The sequence below is a fragment of the Ursus americanus genome, chromosome 32 (genome assembly GCF_024610735.1).
Source record: "Ursus americanus isolate L20-20 chromosome 32, mUrsAme1.1.p, whole genome shotgun sequence".
Taxonomy (NCBI): domain Eukaryota; kingdom Metazoa; phylum Chordata; class Mammalia; order Carnivora; family Ursidae; genus Ursus; species Ursus americanus.
Window position 1 is genome coordinate 14,912,395 of NC_142158.1, and position 24,515 is coordinate 14,936,909.

Below are 24,515 nucleotides of genomic sequence, written 5' to 3' on the forward strand. Positions count from 1 at the left end.
GGGAATGGGAGAGGAAGAAGCAGGCTCATAGCAGAGGAGCCTGATGTGGGGCTCGATCCCATAACGCTGGGATCACGCCCTGAGCCGAAGGCAGACGCTTCACCGCTGTGCCACCCAGGCGCCCCAGGAGTACAACTTTTTAATAGAAAAGGGCCAGGGGCACCTGGGTAGCTCAGTCAGTGAACGTCCGATTCTTGATCTCAGTTCAGGTCTTGATTTCAGGGTCGTGAGCTCAAGCCCCATGTTGGGCTCCATACTGGGCATGGAGCCTACTTTAAAAAAAGAGAAAAAAAAGGGAAAAAAAAAAAAAGTGCCAGAGTATTTCCCAGGAAGAAAGTGTAGACCTAGCTTATCAAAGTAGATGGTTGGTGCTGGAAATAGTAGAGGACAGGGTTGCAAAGACAGGCTGATGAAAGAGTTTGAAGGCCTCCTGTGTCTGTCTAACGAGTTGCAGTTCTCCTGTGGGCAGTGAAGAACACTGAATGTCTTTGAGCTAAAAAGTGGTGAGATAAAGGCAACATTCTAGAAGGCCAGGCTCTTCAGATAGGAAGCCTCTGCAGTTATACTGGAATGCTCACAAAAGAATACATTTGCTCTTAACAAGGAATAAAAGGCCTGGGCTTTGCCTCTCCCTGAACAGGTCAGAGGAGAGTGTGGTACACACAGCTAGGTGCCCACATAGTAGCCATTCTTCCCGTCTTCCTTACTAATAGATTTGGTTCAGTGCAGCAATATGCCTACTTAAAATACCTGAATTCCCAGCCTCCTTCAGCTATATGTAGCCATGTGACATGATCTAGCTAATGAGTTGTCAGTGTAAGTCTACTGGAGGGACTTCCAGGAGAGCTATTTTTGGACTCCCCTGGCATGCCAGTGGCTTTCACTCTTCCCTCTTCTAGAATGCAGAAGCAACCCCAAAGGAGTGGCAGCTAGGAGTGGCCACAGGAATAAGCATGGCAGAACAGGAAGACAGAAGCAGTCTGGTTCCTTCTACAGTCTGCACCAGCCCTGGTTTGGCCCACTACCTGACTTCTTGTTATGTGAGAAAATAACCCGTTATTGTTTGAGCCTCAGTGGTCAGGTTTCCATCATAAGTCACAGAATGTAATCCTAATGCATACAGACAAGGAAGGGCAGGGATGACTTTAAAAGCTTCAGCCTGATTGTTTCAGGATGGTGGCTCTGTTAATAAAAATAAGGAATGAGGAAGACCACCTGACCTGGACCAGACAGTGGTTTTATTCAAATTTATCTGGGGCAGTTTTGGGGCACATAAACTGAAAAATCCAAAAGGTAACTGAAAATCAGGGAATTTGGAAGCAAGGTCAGCGAATACAGCTATGTTTGGGGCAAGAAGATGTTTAAAGAATAGATATGCTATTGCTTGGAGCCCGTGATGCCTTAGTGACGGCTGATGACAGAAAAGGTGTTTGCCAACCTGTATTATACTATTGTTTTCTTTGCCGGGAAAATTAACTCTAGACTAAGGAGAATAAAACAATCTAAGATCCCAGATAAGTAGAGCTAATCAAAGGTCATATTTAGCTGAGTTTGAGCCTCTTACTCAGTTGAGTTGTTTTGCAGGCGCTGGTGCTGTATGCGGCCGGGCAACAACAGTTATACCAAGTTGTCCTGTGTGTCTGAGAAGACTGGGAAGGGGCAAATATAAATAATGTTTATGAAGTAGAAGGTGGATTTTTGCAAACTCCACTTTAATACGTTTGGTATAGGATGAGGGCAAAGATTCTAAAATCAGTTATTTAAGGCAAAGTTTTTGAGCACTGAGGGAAAGATGTGGGTAGATCATATAGGCCACCATTTTTTATAAAAAGCAAACAATGAATACATGTAGTCTTTGTGGCCTTCAATAAAGTCGGTGACAGAGTCTTTGATGCTATCAGTGAAGTGAAGTGACAAAGGACAACAAAGGTGGGTCAGTACTATTACAGACTCAATGTTTATTTCCCCCCAAATTTATACATTGAAATTTGTACATCCCCTCCCAAATTTATCCCCCAAGTCTAATGTGATGCTATTTGGACAAGTGGCCTTTGGGAGGTAACTAGAGTTTGGATGAGGTCATGAGGATGAGACCCTCATGATGGGATTAGTGCCCTCATGAAAGAGACTCCAGAGAGCTTGCTTTTTCTCTCTGCCATGTGAGGGCAAAGCAAGAAGGCACTTTCTACAAACCAGGAAGAAGGCCCTCACTAGGAATCAAATAGGCTAATACTCTGATCTTGGACTTCCCAGCACCTAGAAAATAAATTTCTGGCTAAAAGCCACCCAGTCTATGGTATTTTGTTATAGCGGCCCAAGCAGACGAAGGACATTGTTCAGTAGTCTGACCAAGAGTACTCTCGGTGGATCGGTGGCGTTCTACAAGAGGGTCCTGGTGGCCTGCTCAAGGGCTCACTGCCATTCTGTTCATCATGAAGGTGCGGGAGGAAAAAAGCAAATGAACAGCTAAAGCAATGCATAGTTAGTGACATGCTAGGCAAAAACGGTTAAACTGACCAGATAATAATACTTAAGAAATTGGAGAGGTAAAACTAAGGTCTTGCAATTTTTTGAATCCCAGAGATCAAATACACAAGAAAGAAGTAAAGAATACGTGATTTAGCAAAAGCACTTGTAAAAAACAGACTTAGGAATTTTAGTTGACAGAATGTTCAATCCCATCTCTGGAACCTATTAGCTACCTAAAAATTTAGGGCTAGGATATGAGGGTACTTTAACTTAGTGAATGCATACAAGTACATGGCACTTAGTAGATATTCAATAAATATTCATTTCTTTTCTTTTCCTCTCAGTATGAGTCAACATTTGATGTGCCTTCCAAGAAAAAAACAAAAAACCAGACAACAAAAATGTAATCTTTGGTGGCATGAGTGCACATATGGTTCTGGAATGTTGGAGGTGATTCACGTGGTTTATATTCCCTTCCCGTGGTTTGCCTCTGGTTCTGGCAGCCTCATTCTAAATGGAAAGCAGGATGGTGAGGGGACTCAAAGGCTCCCTCCTACACAGGAACCAGGGATCTCTCAGGCATTGGTGAATGATGTCATGTGTGGAGTGGGAGGGAACCAGGGATGTTTCTCCTAGAGAAAAGGGCAGGTGATATAGGGGCTATTTTAAAATATCTGAATGGCTGCTTTTCTCGAAGAGTGATTCACTTTTATTAAAAGCTACAGAAGGGGCACCTGGGTGGCTCAGTCAGTTAAGCGACTGCCTTTGGCTCAGGTCATGATCTCAGGGTCCTGGGATCGAATCCCGCATCAGGCTCTGCTTCTCCCTCATGCTTGCATGCTCTCTCTCTCTCTCTCTCAAATAAATAAATAAATAAAATCTTAAAAAAAAAAGGCTACAGAAAACCAGATTTTAATTCAGTATAAGCAAGAACTTCCGAATAGTCAGAAATGTCCCAAAGAGGGGGCGCCTGGGTGGTGCAGCTGGTTAAGTGTCCAACTCTTGGTGTCGGCTCGGGTAGTGATCTCAAGGTTGTGGAATTGAGCCCGGTGTTGGGCTCCACACTCAGCATGGAGTCTGCTTGAGATTCTCTCTCCCGCTGCCCCTCCTGCTCATGTGCTTTCTTTCTCCCTCTAAAATAAATAAATCTTATAAAAAAATAAAGAAAAGAAATGCCCCTAGATGATGTAGACTCCTAGATGTAGTATGGACAATTAATTCATTTGTTCAACAAATAAACTGAGAATTCAACCATGTGCCAGGCACCATTCTGGGTTCAGGGCCCGTACTGATAAACAAACAGACAAACATCCCTGATCTCACGGAGCCTACATTCTATAGGAAGAGCGAGATAATACACAATACACGTAAGAACCAAGTAATTAATAGTATGGTAGAATAGGATTAGTGCTATTGGGAGCAGGGCTGGCTTATATAAGCACGGCAGGAATAGATAAGGAATTAGACAGTATTCGTTGAGATCTCTCGGTCCTTAAAATGCCCACAATGCAAATGCGTTTGGGAGTACACATCTTGAGGAGAGAGCTATTCTGGCCCCTGATGAGCTCCCTGAACCTAACAAAAGAAATAGGAAGAGAAAGTCTTAGACTATGCTTGATACTTAAAAAACCCATTCTGTTCATGTTCATTAGTATTTAAAAAACAGTATAAAATTACTGTTAAAATCCTTACGATTTAGGATCAGCTCTCGAGTCCCAGATTCTATTAAATTCTTTGAGTTCTTCCACATCTAAATAACTGTTAAAGTCTGTAGCATCCAAACTTTATTACATTCATCTTGGCTGTTTTTCTTTTTATAAACCATATTCGAATTTTAGGTTATCTCTTGCTAAACTCCTGGCAGAGGAAGCAGGGACTTTAACATAAATAATCTTTTATAGCTTCCCCCACATTTTTAGGAATGCCTAGAAAATAAAATCCTAACTGAGCCGAACTGTCGCATCTGAAGTGTTGTTTATGGGCTACTTACAGTTGGCAGGTTTCTGACGATACTTGGAAACAGGGTTTGTGGCTGTTTCTGTTGATTTGGCTGCTTTGGCACTGGCTGGACACTCACATTCTGTGGCGGCTGGATGGACTGCAGTGGCTGGTGGCTGTTTTTCGGCGGGGGCTGTCTGACACTCTGATCATTTATGTCTGGCAGAGGCTTAGATTCCAGATCACCTATAGATGGCTTTGATTCTAGTGGTTGCACCTGCTTATTTAAAGATTGTTTCGATTCCAGATGATGTGAGGAAGGGCCTAATACTTGACCAACTTGAAAATACGGGTGTTTCAATGCCTATAAAAGCATGGAAATAAGAAGTGGAAAAGGTTACACCTAAATTTATTGTGCATAAACGACTGACTGGCAGTGGGCTCGGCATACAGCACTAGCCTAGATGAACTTCAAAGACTTAGAAAGCATTCAGTTTTCCCCTTATGTGGTACCTTCAAGAAGATAACCAGGAAATAATGATTTAGGAAATAAATTTCATTTAAAAAATAAGGTACAACATAGTAGGAAGAATGTAAAACTCACATGTAATGTCCAGACAAAGCAACTTTGTTGTATTTAGATTCTACATGAAAACAAAATCTAGCTTATAACATTGGCTAAATTTGATGTGATCAATTCAGACTAAAATGCTAGATACTGATCATGGTTTAGAATCCATCCAGTAGGAAATGAGTTAAGAAAACTTTCTGTGTAGTTCATTTTAAATGATTAACTAGAATATTATATAAAATTCAGGGCTGCTCTTAGCCTAAGGTAGCAATAAAAAAATTCTAAGAAAGGAGATTATAAATGCATATGTGTTAGAGCTAATTATAGCAATATGCCAGCAAAGAGAAGATATTTATGGGAAGACAATATAAAAATAATAAAAAATGATCACTGTTTGGGTTGTAACTAGATCAGTCAGTTGCTGCTGCTGCGTGGAGGAGGTGGGGTTGAGGGGAGGGCCCCTGATGACCGTCTGGTGACACAGTCTACAGTAGTGGCTCTCCACTAGGAGCAGTTAGTCCCCTCTGGAGACATTTTTTTTTATAGTCACAACTTGGGGGTGGGAGGTGCGACTGGCATCTAGGCATGCTGCCAGGGATGCTGCTGAACAGCCTACAATAACAGGATGGCCCTCACAACAAAGACTCATCTGATCCAACTGTCACGAGTGCTAAGGTTGATGAAAATTGGTCTAGAGAATGTCTGAAGCCTTCTGTGCGGCTCAGCTGTGGATGCTGATCCCTTTACCAGTCATCATATGCCTGGATTAAGGAGGAAAGTTCCCAGTTCTGCAGTTTGTGTTTGTGTGTCTGAGGAGGTAGGAAAGTGTTTGTATTCTGCGATGTCCCCTACCACAACCGACGCATGTGTTAATTACACGGACATTGCTAAGTGGAGCTCTGCAATATAGGCGATTTAAATACATCAGTACCTGACGCACAGAAAGCACTCAATTTCTTAATTAAGTCCTATTAATTAGTATATCAATACGCCTAAATTAAAAATGTACTGTATTTTGGAGCTAGAACATTTATAAATGTGATTTGCAATTTCAAAACTTCATCTGTAACAATTTTTCCTCTTTAAGATATCAGCTACCATCCTTCAAGAAGAGGTGAGTCTTTAAGAAAGAATTTGTTTTTTCCTGTTTCTTTGGGAAATATTTGATCATTGCATAGAATAAGGATGTATGGAAAGTTCTCAAGAAGAAATTAAAATAATCCCCAATGCCAACACCAGGAAAAAACTGTTGCTCACATTTTGATGTTTTGCTTTTTTGTACTTCTTTCTAGTCATATAAAATATATATATATATATATATATTTAAAATAAAATCATATTGTATGTATAATATTCTAGCCTACTTTTAAACTTAGCATTTGGGCTTAAGGATTCTCCAAAATGGTTACTTTATTTTACAAATTCCATTTTTAATGGGGGCAAAGTAGTCTATATTAAGGATATATATACTTCAAATGTTCCCTTAGGAACACTTAGGTCTATACCTCCAATGGGCAGTTTTTAATTAGCTTTGAACATCTGTGGGCATAAATCTTTATCCAGCTTTTGGATTGTTTTCAACGTTCTTGATATACTGCATTGCAAAAATATTTCCCATTACTTAGAGAAATAGCCTTTCAGCTGTTTTTTGTTGCTTTGTTGTTGTTTTTGCATTTTACCATAATGAACAATGGCTGCACATTAAAAAAATATTTTTTGGTAATTTTTATTTCTTTTTCTGATTTTTTAAAAATGTCTTATGCCCACTTATCTTTTTTTAGGTAAGAGTTAAAGACTTTTATCATATTCTTATTACAAAAGTTATTAAGTATTTAGAAACATTAGAAAACACCGTCTCATTTGTTAAAAAGAATTCTTGCTGTTTGTCTTCCAACCTTAAGATTTTTATAAGGGAAAAAAATTTAATTTTTATGTGATCAAATCTGAGTTTTCCCTACAGAGAACAAACTGATGGTTACCAGAGGGGAGGTGGGTAGGGGTGTGGGGGAAATAGGCAATGGGGCGTGAGGAGCGCACTTATCATGATGAAAAAAAAATCCAAGTTTTCCCTTTGTGGTTTCTTCTGCTACTTTTATACTCATCTGTTTCTTAGCTTGAGATTAAATACTCACCTATACTTTCTTTAGTTCTTGATAGTTTAGTTTGTCCTTATTATTTAAACCTTCTGTGATTTACTTGAAAAGTATGATAAGAAATAACCTAAATTTACATTTTTCCTGAGAATTAACTAATTGTGCCAGTGACAGTCCCCCTCCCCCCAATTTGTGATGCCATGTTTACCCACTGCTGACTTACATCTTCTGCAAGTCGGGCTCTCTGTCGGTTCTTATGCTAGTCCCTTCACTGTTGTAATCCTCTCACTTTACAGATTATTTTAATATTTGATTGGGCAAGCTGTTTGCCCCTACCACTGTCCTCCAATTACTTAGTCTTGTTCAAACCTGTCTTGCCTATTCTTTCCCATTTGTTCTTCCACTTCACTTTCAGAAAACATTTCTCAAGTTAAATTTTTAAAAAGCCAAATATTTTTTGGTGCTTTTAATGCTGAATTTATATTTAAATAACAATAAGAATACAAGAAAACTTATTATCATTTTTTCCATCTAAGCCCTTTGCAAAGACAACCATGGCATTTTGAAGACTGAGACTTGAGTATCTGTAGATGTCTAAGGGCTGGTCACGAAGGAGCTGAGCGAGGGTGCCACCTGCTGGCCTCTTGTGGGAGCTGGAGAGTGAACAATACTGCAGTCCTACGGAGGCGTGATACCTTTGCGTAGAGTGAACAAGACCCCACCTCTAAATCACAGGAGAGCATAGAAAGTCTCCTATGTTGCACAACTAAAGAGATAACCTTTTAGTACCAGTGACAAGTTTCTTCCTAATTAGCCATCACATGCCTGAATTTTTATCATTACAGAAATTAATTCCTTTCAGCCTCAACCTCATTGGAACCACAAGACACAGAAAACCATTGGAGCAGCTGTTTTCTCAATTCTCCCAGGGATGTTATAGGCCTAGAAATGAGTTTATTATATATTGGATGCCCACGCTTTCAGGCTTAGTTACAGGCTGGTAAAACGCTGGTTGCGAACAGACTTGCTTTAAATGAAAAAATTCCTGGTATTGTAAAATCTCAAAAGCAAACAAACAAACAAACAAACAAAAAAAAAAAACGAAAAAAACAAAAACCCACTGTACCAGGGGGATTCATCTTACCTGACTTGCTGTTGGTCGCTTCTTTGGATCCCAGTTCAACATTTCAGTCATAAGCTGAATAGCTTCATTACTGGCATTGGGAATAAGAGTTTTTAAATTTATAGGGACACACTGGGGAAAACGGAAGTTCATAGAGGATGCAAGCTGGTACCCTTCTGGCCAGTCACTCTGTTTCAGGAATATATAAGTGGGTGGGACAGGAGAGCAAAAAGAAAATGGTTTTTAGTCATCAATTTGAAAACATAGGTACAATATAAAAATCACTGGTGGTGAAAATTTTAGTGTTGATTCATATAAACAGAGAATGAAATACCAGACCACATCTACAACTCAGTGCTATAAATAGTATAGAAAGAATATTGAACTGAGAGTTAGGGGAAAATGAGAAAGCACTTTTATGAATTTCAAAATATTAAACTCTTGTCCAGTTATCGGATCTTGATGATGATACCCCAGGTGACTTTGATTAAATAAGCACGAGTGGTATACTAAGCAGCTGGTTATTACAAAGACTCTCATTCTGTTAGACATTGCAGCCAGTGCTGAAAACTGCATGTAGCTAGGAAATAACAAATTACGTTAAAGCTTTCATAACTATTTTAACTACAAGGCACATACTAATATAATTAGGATGTAATTACACGTACTTATTAAGTACGTATCAGAAAGTAAGGTCTGGCCAGTAGTTAATTAAGAAGCACTCAGCTCAAGAAATCAAATATCCATGGCAGACGTATATAAAAGGAAACAAGAAAAGGTTAAGAGGAAATGGTTCAGGATATCTGGGATTCAAGAGCTGATGCCAATAAACGTTCATAGAGCATAGTGGGAAAGAGAATATAAGCAAAGATGGCTACGAGGTCATCAGCTGGTCATCAACCCAAAGTTAAATATACAGAATTCTAAATATAATGTTCCCTATAAGTTCTTAAAGGCAAGAACCCTTTTTTCTCCAGTCTTGTGGGGATTCTGGCTTCTCATCCCACTCAATTAAAAAAAAAAAAGATGAGAAAAATAACCTTTAAAGCATAAGCCTATTTGAAAATGAAAATATCAGAGAGCTAGGTAAAAGTTATAAATAATCAAAAGTTATAACAACTTCAGGACAAGAGTACTCACTTTTTTGGGAGTTCCTAAAACTTGGCAAATCTTAAAGATTTCATCGACCTCACTTGTCCCTGGGAAAAGTGGTCTTAATGTATATAGTTCAGCCATTATGCTCCCAACAGCCCACACATCAATGGGAGAGCTATAAACTGAAGATCTTAATAAAACTTCAGGGGCACGATACCTATGAAAATAGAAAACAAAACAAAACAGGCCGTTTTGGTTGGAGTTGGAAAGATGGAGAGGGGGTGGGGTTCGGTCATGCATTTCAATCAAGGAACCAGTATTAAGTGCCTTCTATGTGTCCGGCATTTGTACAGCATACTGGGGCTCAGTCGGACATAACCCATTTTCCCTGACCACACATGGTGGAACTCGAGGCACATATACATGAAATGTCCAAGTGGCCTAAGTTAGGAACTCAAATGGATAAATATGGAAATTAAGTACTATAAGACAGGGTTGGGGGAGCTCTGAGCGGAAGCAGAGAGATTCTGAAGGAGAAGAGTTGTATAATTTTACAAAGCATTATATCCATGATATATTTATATGAAGGATAGAAAACAAAATTAACAAAGATTATCCCTAAGTAGTGGGGTTTTCTTCTTCTTTTTACTTATCAGATTGAAAGTGCTGATTCCTTCAGTGGACTCAGTTCCTCCAACTGACGATATCTTTAAGGGAGAAAAATACCCTATTTATGAGAGCAAAGGTACCTGGAAAGTAGTCTCAATTCTAACTTTTTTTTCACATTGAAATGTGTAGATTTATCAGCCCAAATATTTCATAGTACTGTCTTTTTGCTTCTGAGTACCTTTCTTTGACAGGTTTATTGAGATATAATTCGAATAACATACAACTCATCCATTTAAAAGTGTATGACTCATCGGCTTTAAGTATATTCATGGAGTGTGTAATCCATTATCCCAGTCAATTTTGAACATTTTCATTGCCCCAAAAAGAAACATCACACCTCTCCAATATCCCTGTATCCCCAGCGCTAGTCTGCTTTCTGTCTGTAGAGATTTGCCAATTGTGTGTACTTCATACCAGTGGAACTATATTCTATCCAGTCCTCGTGGACTGGCTTCTTTCACTTAACATGTCTACAAGGTTTAAACAAGTTGTAGCACCTCTCAGTACTTCATTCTTTTTACTGCCAAATAATATTCCATTATATGGCACACTTCAGTTATCCATTCATCAGTGGATGGGCATTTGGGTTGTTTCCAGTTTTTGGCTATTTTAAGTAATGCTGTTCTGAACATTCATATACAAGTTTTTGTGTGGATGTGTGCTTTCCTTTCTCTGGGGTGTATATACCAAGGTGTGGAATTGCGGGATCCCATGGTAACTGTATGTTTAACCAACTGAGGAACTGTTGACTCTTCTGTGCCATTTTACATTCACCCCAGCAATGTATGATGAATCCAGTTTCTCCGCGTCCTTGCCAATACTTGTTACTATGTTTTGATTTTTTATGAGATAAAATTAATAGTTGTGAATGTCTTGCCAAGTTTAGATGTTGAAAACAAGTCTTCTCAATTTCATTTATAGCATCTAAATTTACCCAGTTGAAAATAGATACTCAACCAAAACTGGAAATGTGCTTCTTTCCCCCCAAAACTCCCCAGTATTTCCCATCTCAGTTAGTCTGGACACCATCCTTCTAGTTGCTCAAGAAACAAAACAAGACAAAAATCCCCTTAGAATCTTTGACTCCTTTATCTTATACCCCACATCTGGTTCATCAGGAAATCATGGCTGCTCTACTTTAAAAATACCACCTCCATGGCCGCCAGATCAAGTCACTGTCATTTCCTGCCAGAATTATTTAACAGCCTGCTACCTGGTCTCCCTACTTCTTCCCTTGCTCTTCTAAAATCTATTTTTAACATAGCAGTGAGAGTGATACTTTTAAGACCTGGCAGATCACATCGCACCTCTTCTCAACATCCTCCAGGGGCTCCCCAGTTCGCTCAGATTAACAAGCCACCAGTCCTTACGATGACCTGTAAGGATGACCTGTAAGGACCAATGCGCTCTGGCCACTCCATAAACTCTCCAGCCCCATTTCCTACTACAGCCCTCCTGCTTCATCCTGCTCTCTGCAGAATTCACACATGGCTTTCCTGTCTCAAGACCTCTACACTCAGCATTTTCTCTGCCTGAAAGCTCCTTCTTGCCTTGGCATCTCCTTCTCAGCAAGACCCTCTATTTAAAATATCAGCATGCCCTTTTCCTCCCCTAATCCCCCTAGTTTCTGTCCCTTTCCATATTTTATTTTTCTCCATAATAACGTATCACCACCTGATATATAAATATTCTTGTTTTTATTGGAATGTAATACACATGCAGAAAAATGCACATATCATATGAGGACAGCTTGAAAAGTTGTCATAAACAGAATATAACCATTGACCCAGCACCAAGATCAAGAAACTGGGTGTTATCAGCATCCCAGGAGGCCCCTCTCTTGCACTCTTGCAGTCACTAGTCAAGGAACTGCTACCCTGACTTCTAACAGCAGAGATTCGTTTTCTCTATTTTTGTACTTTGTAGAAATGGAATCATACCATATGTACTTTTTTTCTGTTTGGCCTCTTGCTCTCAGCATTATATCTGTGAGACTTGGTCGTATTGTTGTGTGTAGTTGTAGACCTTTGTTCTCATTGCTGTAAAGCCTCCCACTGGGTGAATATATTATGCGGCATGTAATGGACATTTGGGTAGTTTGCAGTTTGGGACTATTACATGTCTTTCGATGAACACGTGTATGTCTTTCTGTTGGTAACTCATGATGTTTTTAACTTGCTTATCTGTATACAGGATGTTATGTTTCATTCACTTCTGTGTTCCCCATGCCTGAAATAGTATCTAGTACATAGCAGGTTTCCATAAATGTTTGTTGAATGAATGAACAAATGAATGAAATACCCTTTCCTTCAGAATAATCATGACCCAATCCTTCTGTCTCCACCGAACGCAAAATTCAGTTCTATATTTTGTTTTAAATACTCAATATGGAACCTCCAGAAAGCTATATAATGATCCACTGTAGTAAAACTTCAACATAGACCTACGTCTACCTCTACGGAGTTGCATAACAGTACTCACCATCTGGTAGACACATAATCAGTATATGGTGGCTGTGATCTTAATTCTCTTGCAAGTCCAAAATCAGCAATTTTCACAAGTTCTGGACCCATACAAAGCAAGTTTTCTGGTTTCATATCCCTATGAAAAAAACCTTGGTAATATAGAGAGGAAAAACAATAATTGATCATTATGTTTATACACATTTGACTTCTCAACAAAATATAACCAAGCCTTTCTGTCGTAATTAGGAATGTGAACTTAGGGGTAAAACATATTTACTGTCCAACAAATGGTGGAGGTGGGGACCCTGCTTTCAAAATAATTTGGTGAGAAAGTTCACACAGTATATGAGGTCATTAAATATACCTATTTAACACATATTTCTGTTTGTGAATTCAGTAAGTTCAAGCACTGGGCTAGATACTGCCACGTTATGATTATCTCCATTAATTTACACAACAGCTTTAAGAAGGCATTATGGTCACTATTGTGTAGTAAATGAGGAGGTAGAGGCCCAGAGAGAAGGAGCCTAATTAAAGCCTGAGCAAAGCTGCATAATCAGGCTTATGTCACTTATTTGAAAAGTCCGTTAAACAAAAATGGAACTCCACACATTTTACCCAATTCTTTAATGTACAATTATTTTATTTAACAGCCCAGTTCTCCCCTGGTAGCTGCTTTATTGAAAAACCCAATAATTATTATGGTTACTTACCAATTCAGTATGTAACGTAAGTGGTTACTGAAGCTGAAAGGCAGGTCAGTGAATATGAGGCAGAAAAGCCAGCAAGAAGAAGAACATGAAAGCCCTCCTCGTACATTTCTAAGGGGGTTCTAAGGCTCACTGGCTGTACACAGATGGCCTGTCTTCTAATGACCTTGCGAGGTGGGAGAATCCAAAGGGGCCTGGTCATCTGTTGTGGGTGATCATCGTGGGGGTTTTCACATAGCTGTAGCCTAAACTTTTTAAGCCAAATTTTAAACCTAAGCTTTTTGATTCCTTCTAAGTCGGTGTGGGCTCTACGTTCGTGAATCTACAATAGTTTTGTACTCAGTTTATTGGGAACTTCATACTCAAACTTGTTGAGATCCATTTCACGAACTTTCAAGGGAGATAGATACACTGCACTTTTGTAACATGACGACAGGAACAGGAGAACACGTGGTGGTGAGTAAAGTGACATAATCCATAAAACTGTACAGAATGAAACCAACTGCATATTTGTACAGTTGAGGTTTTCCCCATTCTCACTAATATAAATATATCGGTAACTTGGTCCTATCTTAACTAAAATATTAGTTTTGTTTTTTTGACAGGTACTATTTCAAAAGTATTTACTCAAAACATTACATCTAAGATCTTATCCACTATAGCAAGAATAATGTAGCATTTGTAAAAATGTCTATTGTTCTTGGAGTCTGGTGTCCCAAATCACCGTGTTGTCAGCTGTATAACCAACTGTACGTTATTCGTATTATTTAGTTGTAGAAGCAATTTTTAACCCCCAAGCTAACTTCTTCCTTCAACCACTTATGCTCTGAAGTTGCTGGTAGTTCATATATACCCAAGGAATCAAAACCAGTTTTATTACTAGCCTAAAAAACATCAATAAATCACAAAGCTATTTCCAAAAATCAAATAATGCATAATGCTTTTGAATTTTCCACACCACACTTGTTTCTACTGGCATAAATTAACTCAGGCAAATATCACGAGTTACCATGCTGGCCAGTGTTTAAAAATGGGTTGAAGATTGGAAATCCATTATGAACATTTAAAATAACTTATATCCTTTGTTTCCATGTAATTAATAAATGACTTTTATCAATGGATTATAGTACATTATCATAGGCTTTAGACTTTTTATTTTTAACTAACTTCTTCCTTCTTTTTATTTTTTTTTTAGTTTAAATTCAATTAGCCAACCTATAGTATATCATTAGTTTCAGGGGTAGAGTTCAATAATTTATCAGTTGTGTGTAACACCCAGTGCTCATCACATCTTGTGCCCTCCTTAATTAGGCTTTAGACTTTTAAAGGACAAAAAAGTGGGATTCAGGAATGTTCTGACAATGCTTATATGGAATAAACGATAAATAGCATTTTTAGAAAATAATTCCTGTAACAGTTAGAGGTAAAAGGAGACAATATGAAATATGGGATGAAACATGAAAGGACGCTAGCGGTGCGGATTCTCGAATGCCTGTGTTCCTAATGCAGCAGTGTTCTGACACACTCTTCCAGTTTAGTATCTCCGCATTTTGGGATTCTGAACAAATGTTTGCCAAACATTTTCATAATAATCACGTTAACTTGTTGGACAAATTATTTTGGTTTGATAGATACATAAAAAACTCTAAATAAAGATCACATAAATAAGAAATTCATAAAAAGAGGAATAAGCACTTTCTTTAATTTCACTCAAAGAGTAGAAACTAAATGTAAATACTAAGAAAACTATAAAATACCACACTTAAATTCTTTAAATGTGAATAAGTGGTCAGGTGATCAAAGCATTCCAGTCTTTTCCAAAAGAAGGGCATTTTTGTCTGTTTTGTTTTCATTTCCATGGTAAAATCGGGGAATGAGGTTGTAGGATGGGTGTATAATAACTGGGAGTAAAGACTGATGATCGAAGTGTTAACAAATTCTGCTACAGAGAAAGATAGTTATAGATTACAGAAATTCTGTGCTGTATAGCATTATAGAAATTCTAAGTTTTTAAAATAAAAATGTCAGTGTGTGCAGCCCCACATTCCAAATTTATAGTTATTCAATATAACATTATTTAACCGCTTATATATAATTCCTGTGCATGACCTTAACAGTAATCTAAAGACGCGGGGAAAGGAAATTTAAACCTACCATGTTTATGGATAAATGCCAGCCCCTGCAATATTTGATACATAATATTTCTGATGACCGACTCAGGGAACAGCTTGTTTCTGTGGAGACAGGAACAGATAAACAGTCATGTAGTTCTGTTAACCAACCAACCAAAACAAGAGGGCAGATATTCCTCCTCCCTTGGAGCCCCTGTTGGCTTCATGACAGTGGTCAAAGGTGTGACTTATAGCTTTATAGTTGTTAAAGGTTATACATTTAAAACGTGACAATTAGGATTTTTTGTCTGTTGTGATGTTTGGTAAAAACTCAAATCCAATAATGAATGTATTGCACAAATATTCAAGGGCTACATTTTAAACCATCCTGACAAACTGTAAAGTAAATTGACAAACTGATAACTATCAGACAAGCCACGTGTGCACATCTGTATCGTGTAGGCTTTAAGAGTGTTAGGGGCAAAACTGCTTCAGTTCTGTGTTGTCTGCTGGTACCATCCAATGGAAATACAGTAAGAGGCACAAATGAGAACCACATGTGTATTTAAATTTTTCTAGTAGCCACATTAGAAAAGCAAATGAAACATGGGAAATCAGTTTTTAGCAATATATTTTATTTAATATATGCCAGATATTATTTCAAGATGTGATCAATATAAAAATTATTAATGAATTTACTTTTTTGTACCACGCTTTCGAAGTCTGGTGTGTATTTTTATTTTACATTTAAAGCACATCTTAATCCAGACTAGCCACGTTTTTAAGACTTCAAGAGTCACATGTGACTAGTACCTACTGTACTGGACAGAGTGGCTTTATATGGAATTTACATAAAGTCTAAAGTAAGATCCTAATAAGGACTCAATTAAGACAACATTAATTGCTAACATGCCACAAATTAATGTGACCAACACATTAATTTTTTGACCCTGAATTAATCCTTTGACTCTGAAACCATACTGTTTTGGAAGTAATCATTTTAAACTTCAAAAGCTCATCATAATTTCAACATTTTCAAGCATCTTTATTATAACATGATTGATTAGATTAGGGTGTTTATTCAGAATGTTCTCAGCATGTAGAAGATGACTAATTTTTGAATATTGTTAACTATATTATATGCTTATGTAATGTTTTAAAATATCCCACCAAGGGCGCCTGGGTGGCTCAGTTGGTTAAGCGACTGCCTTCGGCTCAGGATATGATCCTAGAGTCCTGGGATGGAGCCCACATTGGGTTCCCTGCTCTGCGGGGGAGCCTGCTTCTCCCTCTCCCTCTGCCTGCTGCTCCCACTGGTTGTGCAATCTCTCTCTCTCTTTCTGTCAAATAAATTTTTAAAAAATCTTAAAAAAAAGAAACAAAAGTAAAATATCCCACCAAATGGGCTGAGAACACACAACAGACAAAGAAAGATAAACACTGGTCTTACATCAAGTTTGAAAATAGTATTGATCACATATTATTGAAATATTTTAAAAACTCATTTTCATAAACTATAATTTTAAAAGAAATGAAATATTTTTATCCTTGCCAACAATTTAAATTTATAAAAAGAATGCTATAAATTAAAGGTACAGTTATAGGATTGGAGCAAAGGTTTATGTATATTGGCCTTCAGTTAAAATAGAAAAAAAGTTTATTTGAATAAAAAAGACTTTTAAATTAATCTTCATCCTCAAAACAATGATCAGGAAGTTAAGCTACCAAAAACAAAGTGTAAAAATACCACTTAACCTCAAATAAGTGAAACATGCTATAGTCATTTAACAGAACATAATAAGTATAGTAACTGTGAAGATTATATGTCAGCAAAATTCTTATGAGTGAATCAATTAAATAAAAAAATGATCACCACTAAAATTGCAACTACATAAAAACAGGCATGGCTGGATCCAAGGGCTAGAAAGAACTCTAGAAAAATAAACACTGATTTGAGGGGTAGAAATTTTCTTTGCTTTTATTTTAACTGCTATTAATGTTATAATGATATCAGCCTGTGGAACCTAATAGGCACTCAATAGGTATTTTTTGAAAGAAGGAAAAATATGATTAAAGAAAAATTCACTCACCATCCCTAAGGATTACCTTGAGTGTGTATGTGTGTATGAAAGAAATATAGATAGCAGTCATCATTCCACTGGGAAATTTATTTCTAAAATATTTTAAGATCTTTTGTTGAACAACTCTGGCTTTAAAGCAGGTAAAATGGACATTAATCTCCCACATGTGACCGACAGCTACCACCAAAATATTAACCTTCCCAAGCTCAAGGCAGATGACTGCAGCTCTCCTAAGAGAGATTCTGTTCATGGGTTTAAAATGAAAATATTTCTTTGGGATTGGTAACAGATTAAGTTTTATCATTCACTTAAACTTTCCAGCGAATGAACTTATTAGATCTGTTCATGAAACCTGCACCTCATTCTTTCCTCCCTTTTTTTATTCACCTTTCACAATATGCTTGCGAGAGCAATGAAGGTAATCTCAATTTTGTTCAAGTCCAGCTTTATTAGTTTTAATACTATAGAAAGATTTCGGGGGCACCTGTGTGACTCAGTTGGTTAAGGGTCCGACTCTTGATCTCAGCTCAGCTCTTGATCTCAGGGTCATGAGTTCAAGCCCCATGTTGGGCCCCGCTGGGCGTGGGGCCTACTTAAAAAACAAACAAGCCAAACTATAGATAGATTTTGTTCCAAAAAGTATGGATAGATAGTGTGTGTGTTTACATCAGAAAAAAATGGTGACTATGTCTGGTTCTTCTTCAAGGTTATAAAGGTAACAGCTAATTAATTTAGATCCACCTTTTGGAGTGATAAATCTGTACACTGTAAAGTGTGACATTGAAGGGATCCAAAGAACTCCTAGGGGAGATAATAAGGAAAACATTATAGTTTTTATAAAATAAAGACATACCTGTCTTTCATTAATTGATAGAGGTTTTCTTTCATATATTCAAATATAAAATAGAGATGGTCATTTTCTCTGATAACTTCTTTTAGTTTAATCACATTGGCATGATTAAGTTTCTTCAGAGACTGTAAACAGCAAATAAGCATTAAAATTCTTAAAGCAGTTATAGAATTTGTCAAAATCTCATCAATCTTTATGATAATTACCTTAAGTGTTCTTCCATTTCTTCTGAATTCATGAATAAATGAAGTTTTAGTGTTTATAATATTTTACATGATTAAGAACATCTTAGAACACCAATTTAAAGTAAGCAGTAATTGTTTTAAGTAATGAATGTAAGTACAAAAATAAACCAAGTCAATAATACCTACCAAACATTTCAATCTGTCACTTCTTTTCTCAGTCTATTCAATAGGCCTAAGTTTTTTCTGACTTAACTACGTGAAGTTCTATACAAAGGTATCCAAAGATTTATACAAGTCATACAGCATAAAATAGAAAGAAAAGGTATGTAATAATTAAAAGATGTTTTTCCTTTGATAACATGAATTAAAGCATTCTTTTAAAAGTGGGAGTATACATTCAAATATGAGGGTATAGTTTTTTTCTGTTCTCCACTGACATTCAGATGAGAAATTACTTAGGAAGATAAAGAAAAAATATAAGAAATATAATTATCTTCGAATGCTTCCCACAAAGAACAGAACAATCCCTTTAGCTACCATTCTCAGAAATGAGACAGGGTGAAGCAGAGTGAAGGCCTCCTTGGGTTCTTTTCATGTGTAGAATTTTACCTTAACTTCTCTCAAGTTCATACATTCATCCCAGGAATAGAACTTTCTCTTCATTCTGAAATCAAACAAGAAATGTTTAGTTTACAGGGACAGAGGATTTGAAACACAAATTACGCTGTTGGCTTTCTTATTCTAGTATATTCACTTCGGATAAGCTGTGATCTCTCCCTGCTTAAAAGGAAGTCACCTCCCTTCTGTATATTTCAAGGCTGTTTGGTACTGGTTCACGATTATGTTATATCTGAAATTCTGCTTTTAAACACAATGGTGAAAGGATTACCATTAATCTTCCTTTCTGGCAGCCTTCTCATATTTCCCTGATCAGTTTAATTGTGCTTTTCTAAAAGGGCCCCTTCCGAATTTCCTCTTTCTGGAACTTAACAGATAAATATGAAACACTAAGGTGGATAGGGGAAGAAAATCACAAATTTTGGTAGCAAATTTAGTGATATAATTCAGTCTGACAACTTCTGTACCATTACCTCTGCATTGAACAAGCCCATAAAGTTAAGTGATTCAGGTCAACAAAAACTCAGAAGCAATCAAACTTTAGAAATAGCTTTCTTTTTAAAAATTTTTTCTCTTAATTTTCATTGTTTAGTTGACATACAATGTTACATTAGTTTTAGGCATATAACATAGTTGTTCAACAATGATGTACAGTATGAAATGCTCACCAATGATAAGTGTAGTCACCATCTGACATTATTACAGTATTATTAACTATATTCCCTTTGCTCTACTTTTCATCTCTGTGACTTATTTATTTTATAACTAGAAGTTTGTACCTCTTAATCCCCTTCACCCATTTCTCTCATCCACCTCCCCCACCCTGCAACCACCAGTTTGTTCCCTATATTTACGAGTCTGTTTTTTCGTTCATTTGTTTTGTTTTCTTTTAGATTCCACATATACATGAAACCACATGGTATTTGTTCTTCTCTGGCTTGTTTCACTTATCATGGTACTCTCTAGGCCCAGCTATGTTATCATAAAGGGCACAATTTCATTCTTTTTTATAGCTGAGTAATATTCCATTATATATATATACCAAATCTTCATCATCTTTTTTTTTTAGTTTTTATTTAAGTTACAGTTAGTTAACATATAGTGTATTATTAGTTTCAGGTGTACAATATAGTGATTCAACACTTCCATACATCACCCGCTGCTCATCACAGCAAGTGCACTCCTTAATCCCCATCACCTGTTTCACCCATCCCCCCACTCACTTCCCCTCTGGTAACCTTCAGTTCGTTCTCTATAGTTAAGAGTCTGTTTCTTGGTTTGCCTCTCCCTCTCTCTCTTTTTTTCCCATTGCTTTGTTTTATTTCTTAAATTCCACATATGAGTGAAATCATATGTTATTTGTCTTTCTCTGACTTATTTCACTTAGCCCAATATTCTCTAGCTCCACCCATGTCATTGCAAATGGCAAGATTTCATTCTGTTTTATGGCTGAATAATATTCCTTTATACACACACACCCACCCACCCCCCCACACACACACACATACATACACACATACCACATCTTCTTTATCCATTCATCTATTGGCGGATACTTAAGTTGCTTTCATATCTTGGTTATTGTAAATAATGCTGCAGTAAACATAGGGGTGCATATATCTTGTCAAATTAATGTTTTTAATTTTGGGGGGTTAAATACCCAGTAATGGAATTCCTAGATCATATGGCAGTTCTGTTTTTATTTTTTGAGGAACCCCTGTACTGTCTTCCATAATGGTTGTACCAATTTACATTCCCACCAACAGTGCACAAGGGTTCCCTTTTATCCACATCCTCACCAACACATTATTTCTTATCTTTTTGATTTTAGTTGTTCTGACAAATGTGAGCTGATATCTCATTGTGTATTTGATTTGCATTTCCCTGATGATGAATGATGCTGAGCATCTTTTCATGTGTCTGTTGGCCATCTGTATTTCTTTGGAAAAATGTCTGTTCAGGTCCTCGTCCATTTTTTAATTGGGTTATTTTTGTTTTTTTGGTGTTGAGTTGTAAAAGTTCTTTATATATTTTGGATATTAATCCCTCATCAGATATATTATTTGCAAATATCTTCTCCCATTAGAAGGTTGCTTTCTTGCATTTTGTTCTCTATTTTCCCTCTTCCATCCCAATGTTACCATTAGAATTAATATACTAAAAGTAATAAAGGTAACAAAATAATTCCACCATAAACACTGCAGATAGAGGTTGTATTTTTTATGAACAAATTTTTAGTCACCATGCAAAATGAGAGACAAGAAAAAAGAGGATTTATGTTCTAAAAAATGTTTCTTCAAGTATAGAAATTACAAAGCTGGATTATGAAAATAAGGACCCTACAGGCACCTGGGTGGCTCAGTCAGTTAAGCATCTGTCTCATGATTTCTGTTCAGGTCATGATCTCAGGGTCATGGGATCTAGCCCCACCTCCGGCTGCATCCTCAGTGGGAGTCTGCTTGAGAGTCTCTCCCTCTCTTTTTGCCTCTTCCCCCTCATTCATGTGCACTCTCTCTCAAATGCGTAAATAAATCTTTAAAAAAAGTTTAAAAAAATAAAGACCCCTTATGCCCTACTGTTTTCATTTAATAGTATAATCTCCTATTGAGATGTTCTAGAAGATTCTCAGGAAGCTTAAAGTTATCTTTATTGATTAAACTAATTCCTAGAGGAATTATTCAGAGTCCCTACTACAGTGTAATACACAGGGTAAGGAAATGAGTAAAGGAATGGCAGCACAAAGAATCGGCAGCATGCCATGGTAGTTAAGAACGTGGGCTGTGGAACTGCCCTGCTGGATTCAAATCCTTGCTCAGTGACTCACTGTGTGACCTTCTACAGGTTCCCCATTGAACATTCTGTCCCTCAAATTCCGTAGTTACAAAGTAGAAACTGCTGCATATGAAAAGCCTATTGCAAACTGCTTAGTTCAGCGCTCAGTAAATACGGGATATTCTTTTTTTTTTTTTTTTAAGATTTTATTTATTTGACAGAGAGAGAGACAGCCAGCGAGAGAGGGAACACAAGCAGGGGGAGTGGGAGAGGAAGAAGCAGGCTCGCAGCAGAGGAGCCTGATGTCGGGCTAGATCCCAGATCGCTGGGATCACGCCCTGAGCCTAAGGCAGACGCTTAACGACTGAGCCACCCAGGTGCCCCTGGATGTTCTTGTTTTTACCAGTACCTATGATCAGCTACAATAAGACATGAAGGGCATCACTGCTATTATTTCTAAAATATCCCTAGTGAATCAGAATTTCGTTTATACTCATTAAGGTGCTAGAAATTTAAGGAGGTCGAAGAAATTGATGATTTACTGACTTTTGGTAAGTAAAAAAATACTTTTCCATGCTATAGATTTATAAATATCTTGCTAAAATGATAAGGTAAATCTAGCACAATGATAAATTTAAAAGTCAATTCAAATATAGTATATAAAGGAAGTTTAAGACAGTGATCAAATCTATCCAAAACTGCACATATAATCTGTTATGATTCTTAAAAATTATAAAATTTTTTAAAATCCATTTTTTGAGAGACTAAGTAATATATTCAAGTCCCCTTTCCAATTTAATACAAATTGAAAATTTTATTCTATTTTAAAATCTATACTGGCTGCATCCACATATCCTAATATGTTCCTTTCTTTCCAGCAATTACTACTTCTCATCAATATCACCCTAAGGCAATGTGGGTGTCTATATGCAAGATATACTGACGTTTCCTTATAAAACAATTATCCAATTTCTTCAACCAATGTGAAGAATTTAATTTAATTTTAAGAAATTAAACCAATTTCTTAGAATGATAAGAAAAGGCACTTCCTTTTTGATTCTCTGCCTTTTTTTCTTTTCATTTATTCATTCATTCAACACCTACTACGTGCCAGGGCAATGCACCAACCAGCACCAGAGACAGTTACCATGATGCCTTCCATCTAACACGAAATAGGCTTTAGGCTAGTAAACACAAAACAGACAAATTAGTTATAAGGACCATGAGATAAAGGACTTTTTAAAAAAAATTTAATGGCCTGGCCTTTTTGATAAGGCAGTATGTCAGCTGAGACCTGAAAGACAGAAGGTACCAGCAGGTGAAAAATCGAAAGACTGAAAAAAAAAAACAAGAAACTTCATCCAGCCAGACAGAGCTAGTAAGAGCTGGCTGGTCAAAGGAAATAAAAGACCATTTCAGGCTGATCCTTATTATTAATGTCCTGAGCTAATTTTCCTGTCCATTCCCCAGCCAGTTATCTAAAGAAGAGGAGAGTACTATTACTAGGTCACTGTTTCTGCTCTGCTTTTTCTCCATAGCACCTACCACCTCTAACATCCTATACAGTCCTCCCCTCTCCTCAAATGTAAGCTCTTGGGGACACCCCCACATGCCTAGATCAGATTTTGGCATACAGTAAGTGCTCAATAAATATTTACAAAATGACTGGATGAATTTCTGTACTCACAGATGGGCTCATTAGAAACTATCCCACAAACAGGAGACCCTCCAAAATAGAAGTGCCTTCCAAGTCCTTAACAGAGAGCTTAATAAATATTTTAAATTTAATGAGATAAGAGGATCTTACTACCATCCACTAGAATGAATTGTGTTACAGCGTTTTTTTTTAATGGCAGCAGATAGTACAAGGTTTCTTGCCAGTGATCTAAATTAAAATTTCCCAAAGGAAATTTTCAAGAAGGTACTTTATCTTGTTCTTTATAGTATTCTCCCAACTTCTGACCACTCATGCGCCAACTCGTCCTAGCCAGTTTGACAGCATTTCAAGACCGCTCAAAAGCCTTGCCCACTGCTTACTGAATCAAGTACAGACTTTCTGCCCATGTTCACGTCTCAGATTATACCACTCTGTCTGACACCTAGCAGCTGCCACGCCACACCCTGGTTTCTCCTGGCCATCTCCGTACTGTGCTAGTGCGCTGACTCTTCTCCACTTCACTCCTCCAACATCCTTCTCCTGGTTCTTCTGCTTAAAAGGCTTTCAGAATGAAAAATACCTCCTTCCAGATAATCTTTTTCCCTTCAAGAGGACATGCTTATTGCCCGCTTTGAAGATTAAAGATAGGCAGCTCTTCATCTGCTACACAAAATGTATTCAACATGGAATTTATTTAGAATTTTTAACCCAACATGGATGGATTTAAAGTGTTATGCTAACCATATTTGTGGCCTGAATTTGCAGTGCCTAAAGTTTTATGCCACGGAGCACAAGATGATGGTCCTGATTGGACAGTATGGAATGTAGGTTGTTTTGGTAACAAATAGGGCTACATTGAGAATGGAGAATAAGGGGTCTAATACTTCAAGCCAAGTTTATTGCTTTGCATCAGGCTTGAGAGAAATGATATAGCCTTCTGTATGACTCTTGCAGGTCAAAAACCGTCCTAAGATTATGTCTTGTCCAGAATTTTAGGAGTACTGAGTGAACATTCATACTGATAATCCTGCCAGGAGCCTGGCTTCACAGTTCTTCACTCCAGAGAGCTGCTCCCTTCTATGATGCCATGGTCACTCATAAGCACCTT

At 37.4% G+C, this 24,515-nt stretch overlaps 1 protein-coding gene across 2 annotated transcripts in view; it reads right to left on the bottom strand.

The window, feature by feature from the left end:
- MAK (male germ cell associated kinase) overlaps positions 1–24,515 on the bottom strand; it is a 50,638-nt gene that overhangs the window by 20,118 nt on the left and 6,005 nt on the right. For both annotated transcript variants that reach the window (XM_087857980.1, XM_045811528.2), the window contains exons 2-8: positions 18,970–19,024; positions 18,179–18,300; positions 15,288–15,367; positions 12,440–12,572; positions 9,335–9,506; positions 8,216–8,383; positions 4,460–4,771 (exon numbers count right to left, since the gene is read on the bottom strand). In XM_087857980.1, the coding sequence (XP_087714106.1) occupies positions 4,460–4,771; positions 8,216–8,383; positions 9,335–9,506; positions 12,440–12,572; positions 15,288–15,367; positions 18,179–18,300; positions 18,970–19,024 (1,042 nt within the window). The remainder of the gene's footprint in view (positions 1–4,459; positions 4,772–8,215; positions 8,384–9,334; positions 9,507–12,439; positions 12,573–15,287; positions 15,368–18,178; positions 18,301–18,969; positions 19,025–24,515) is intronic.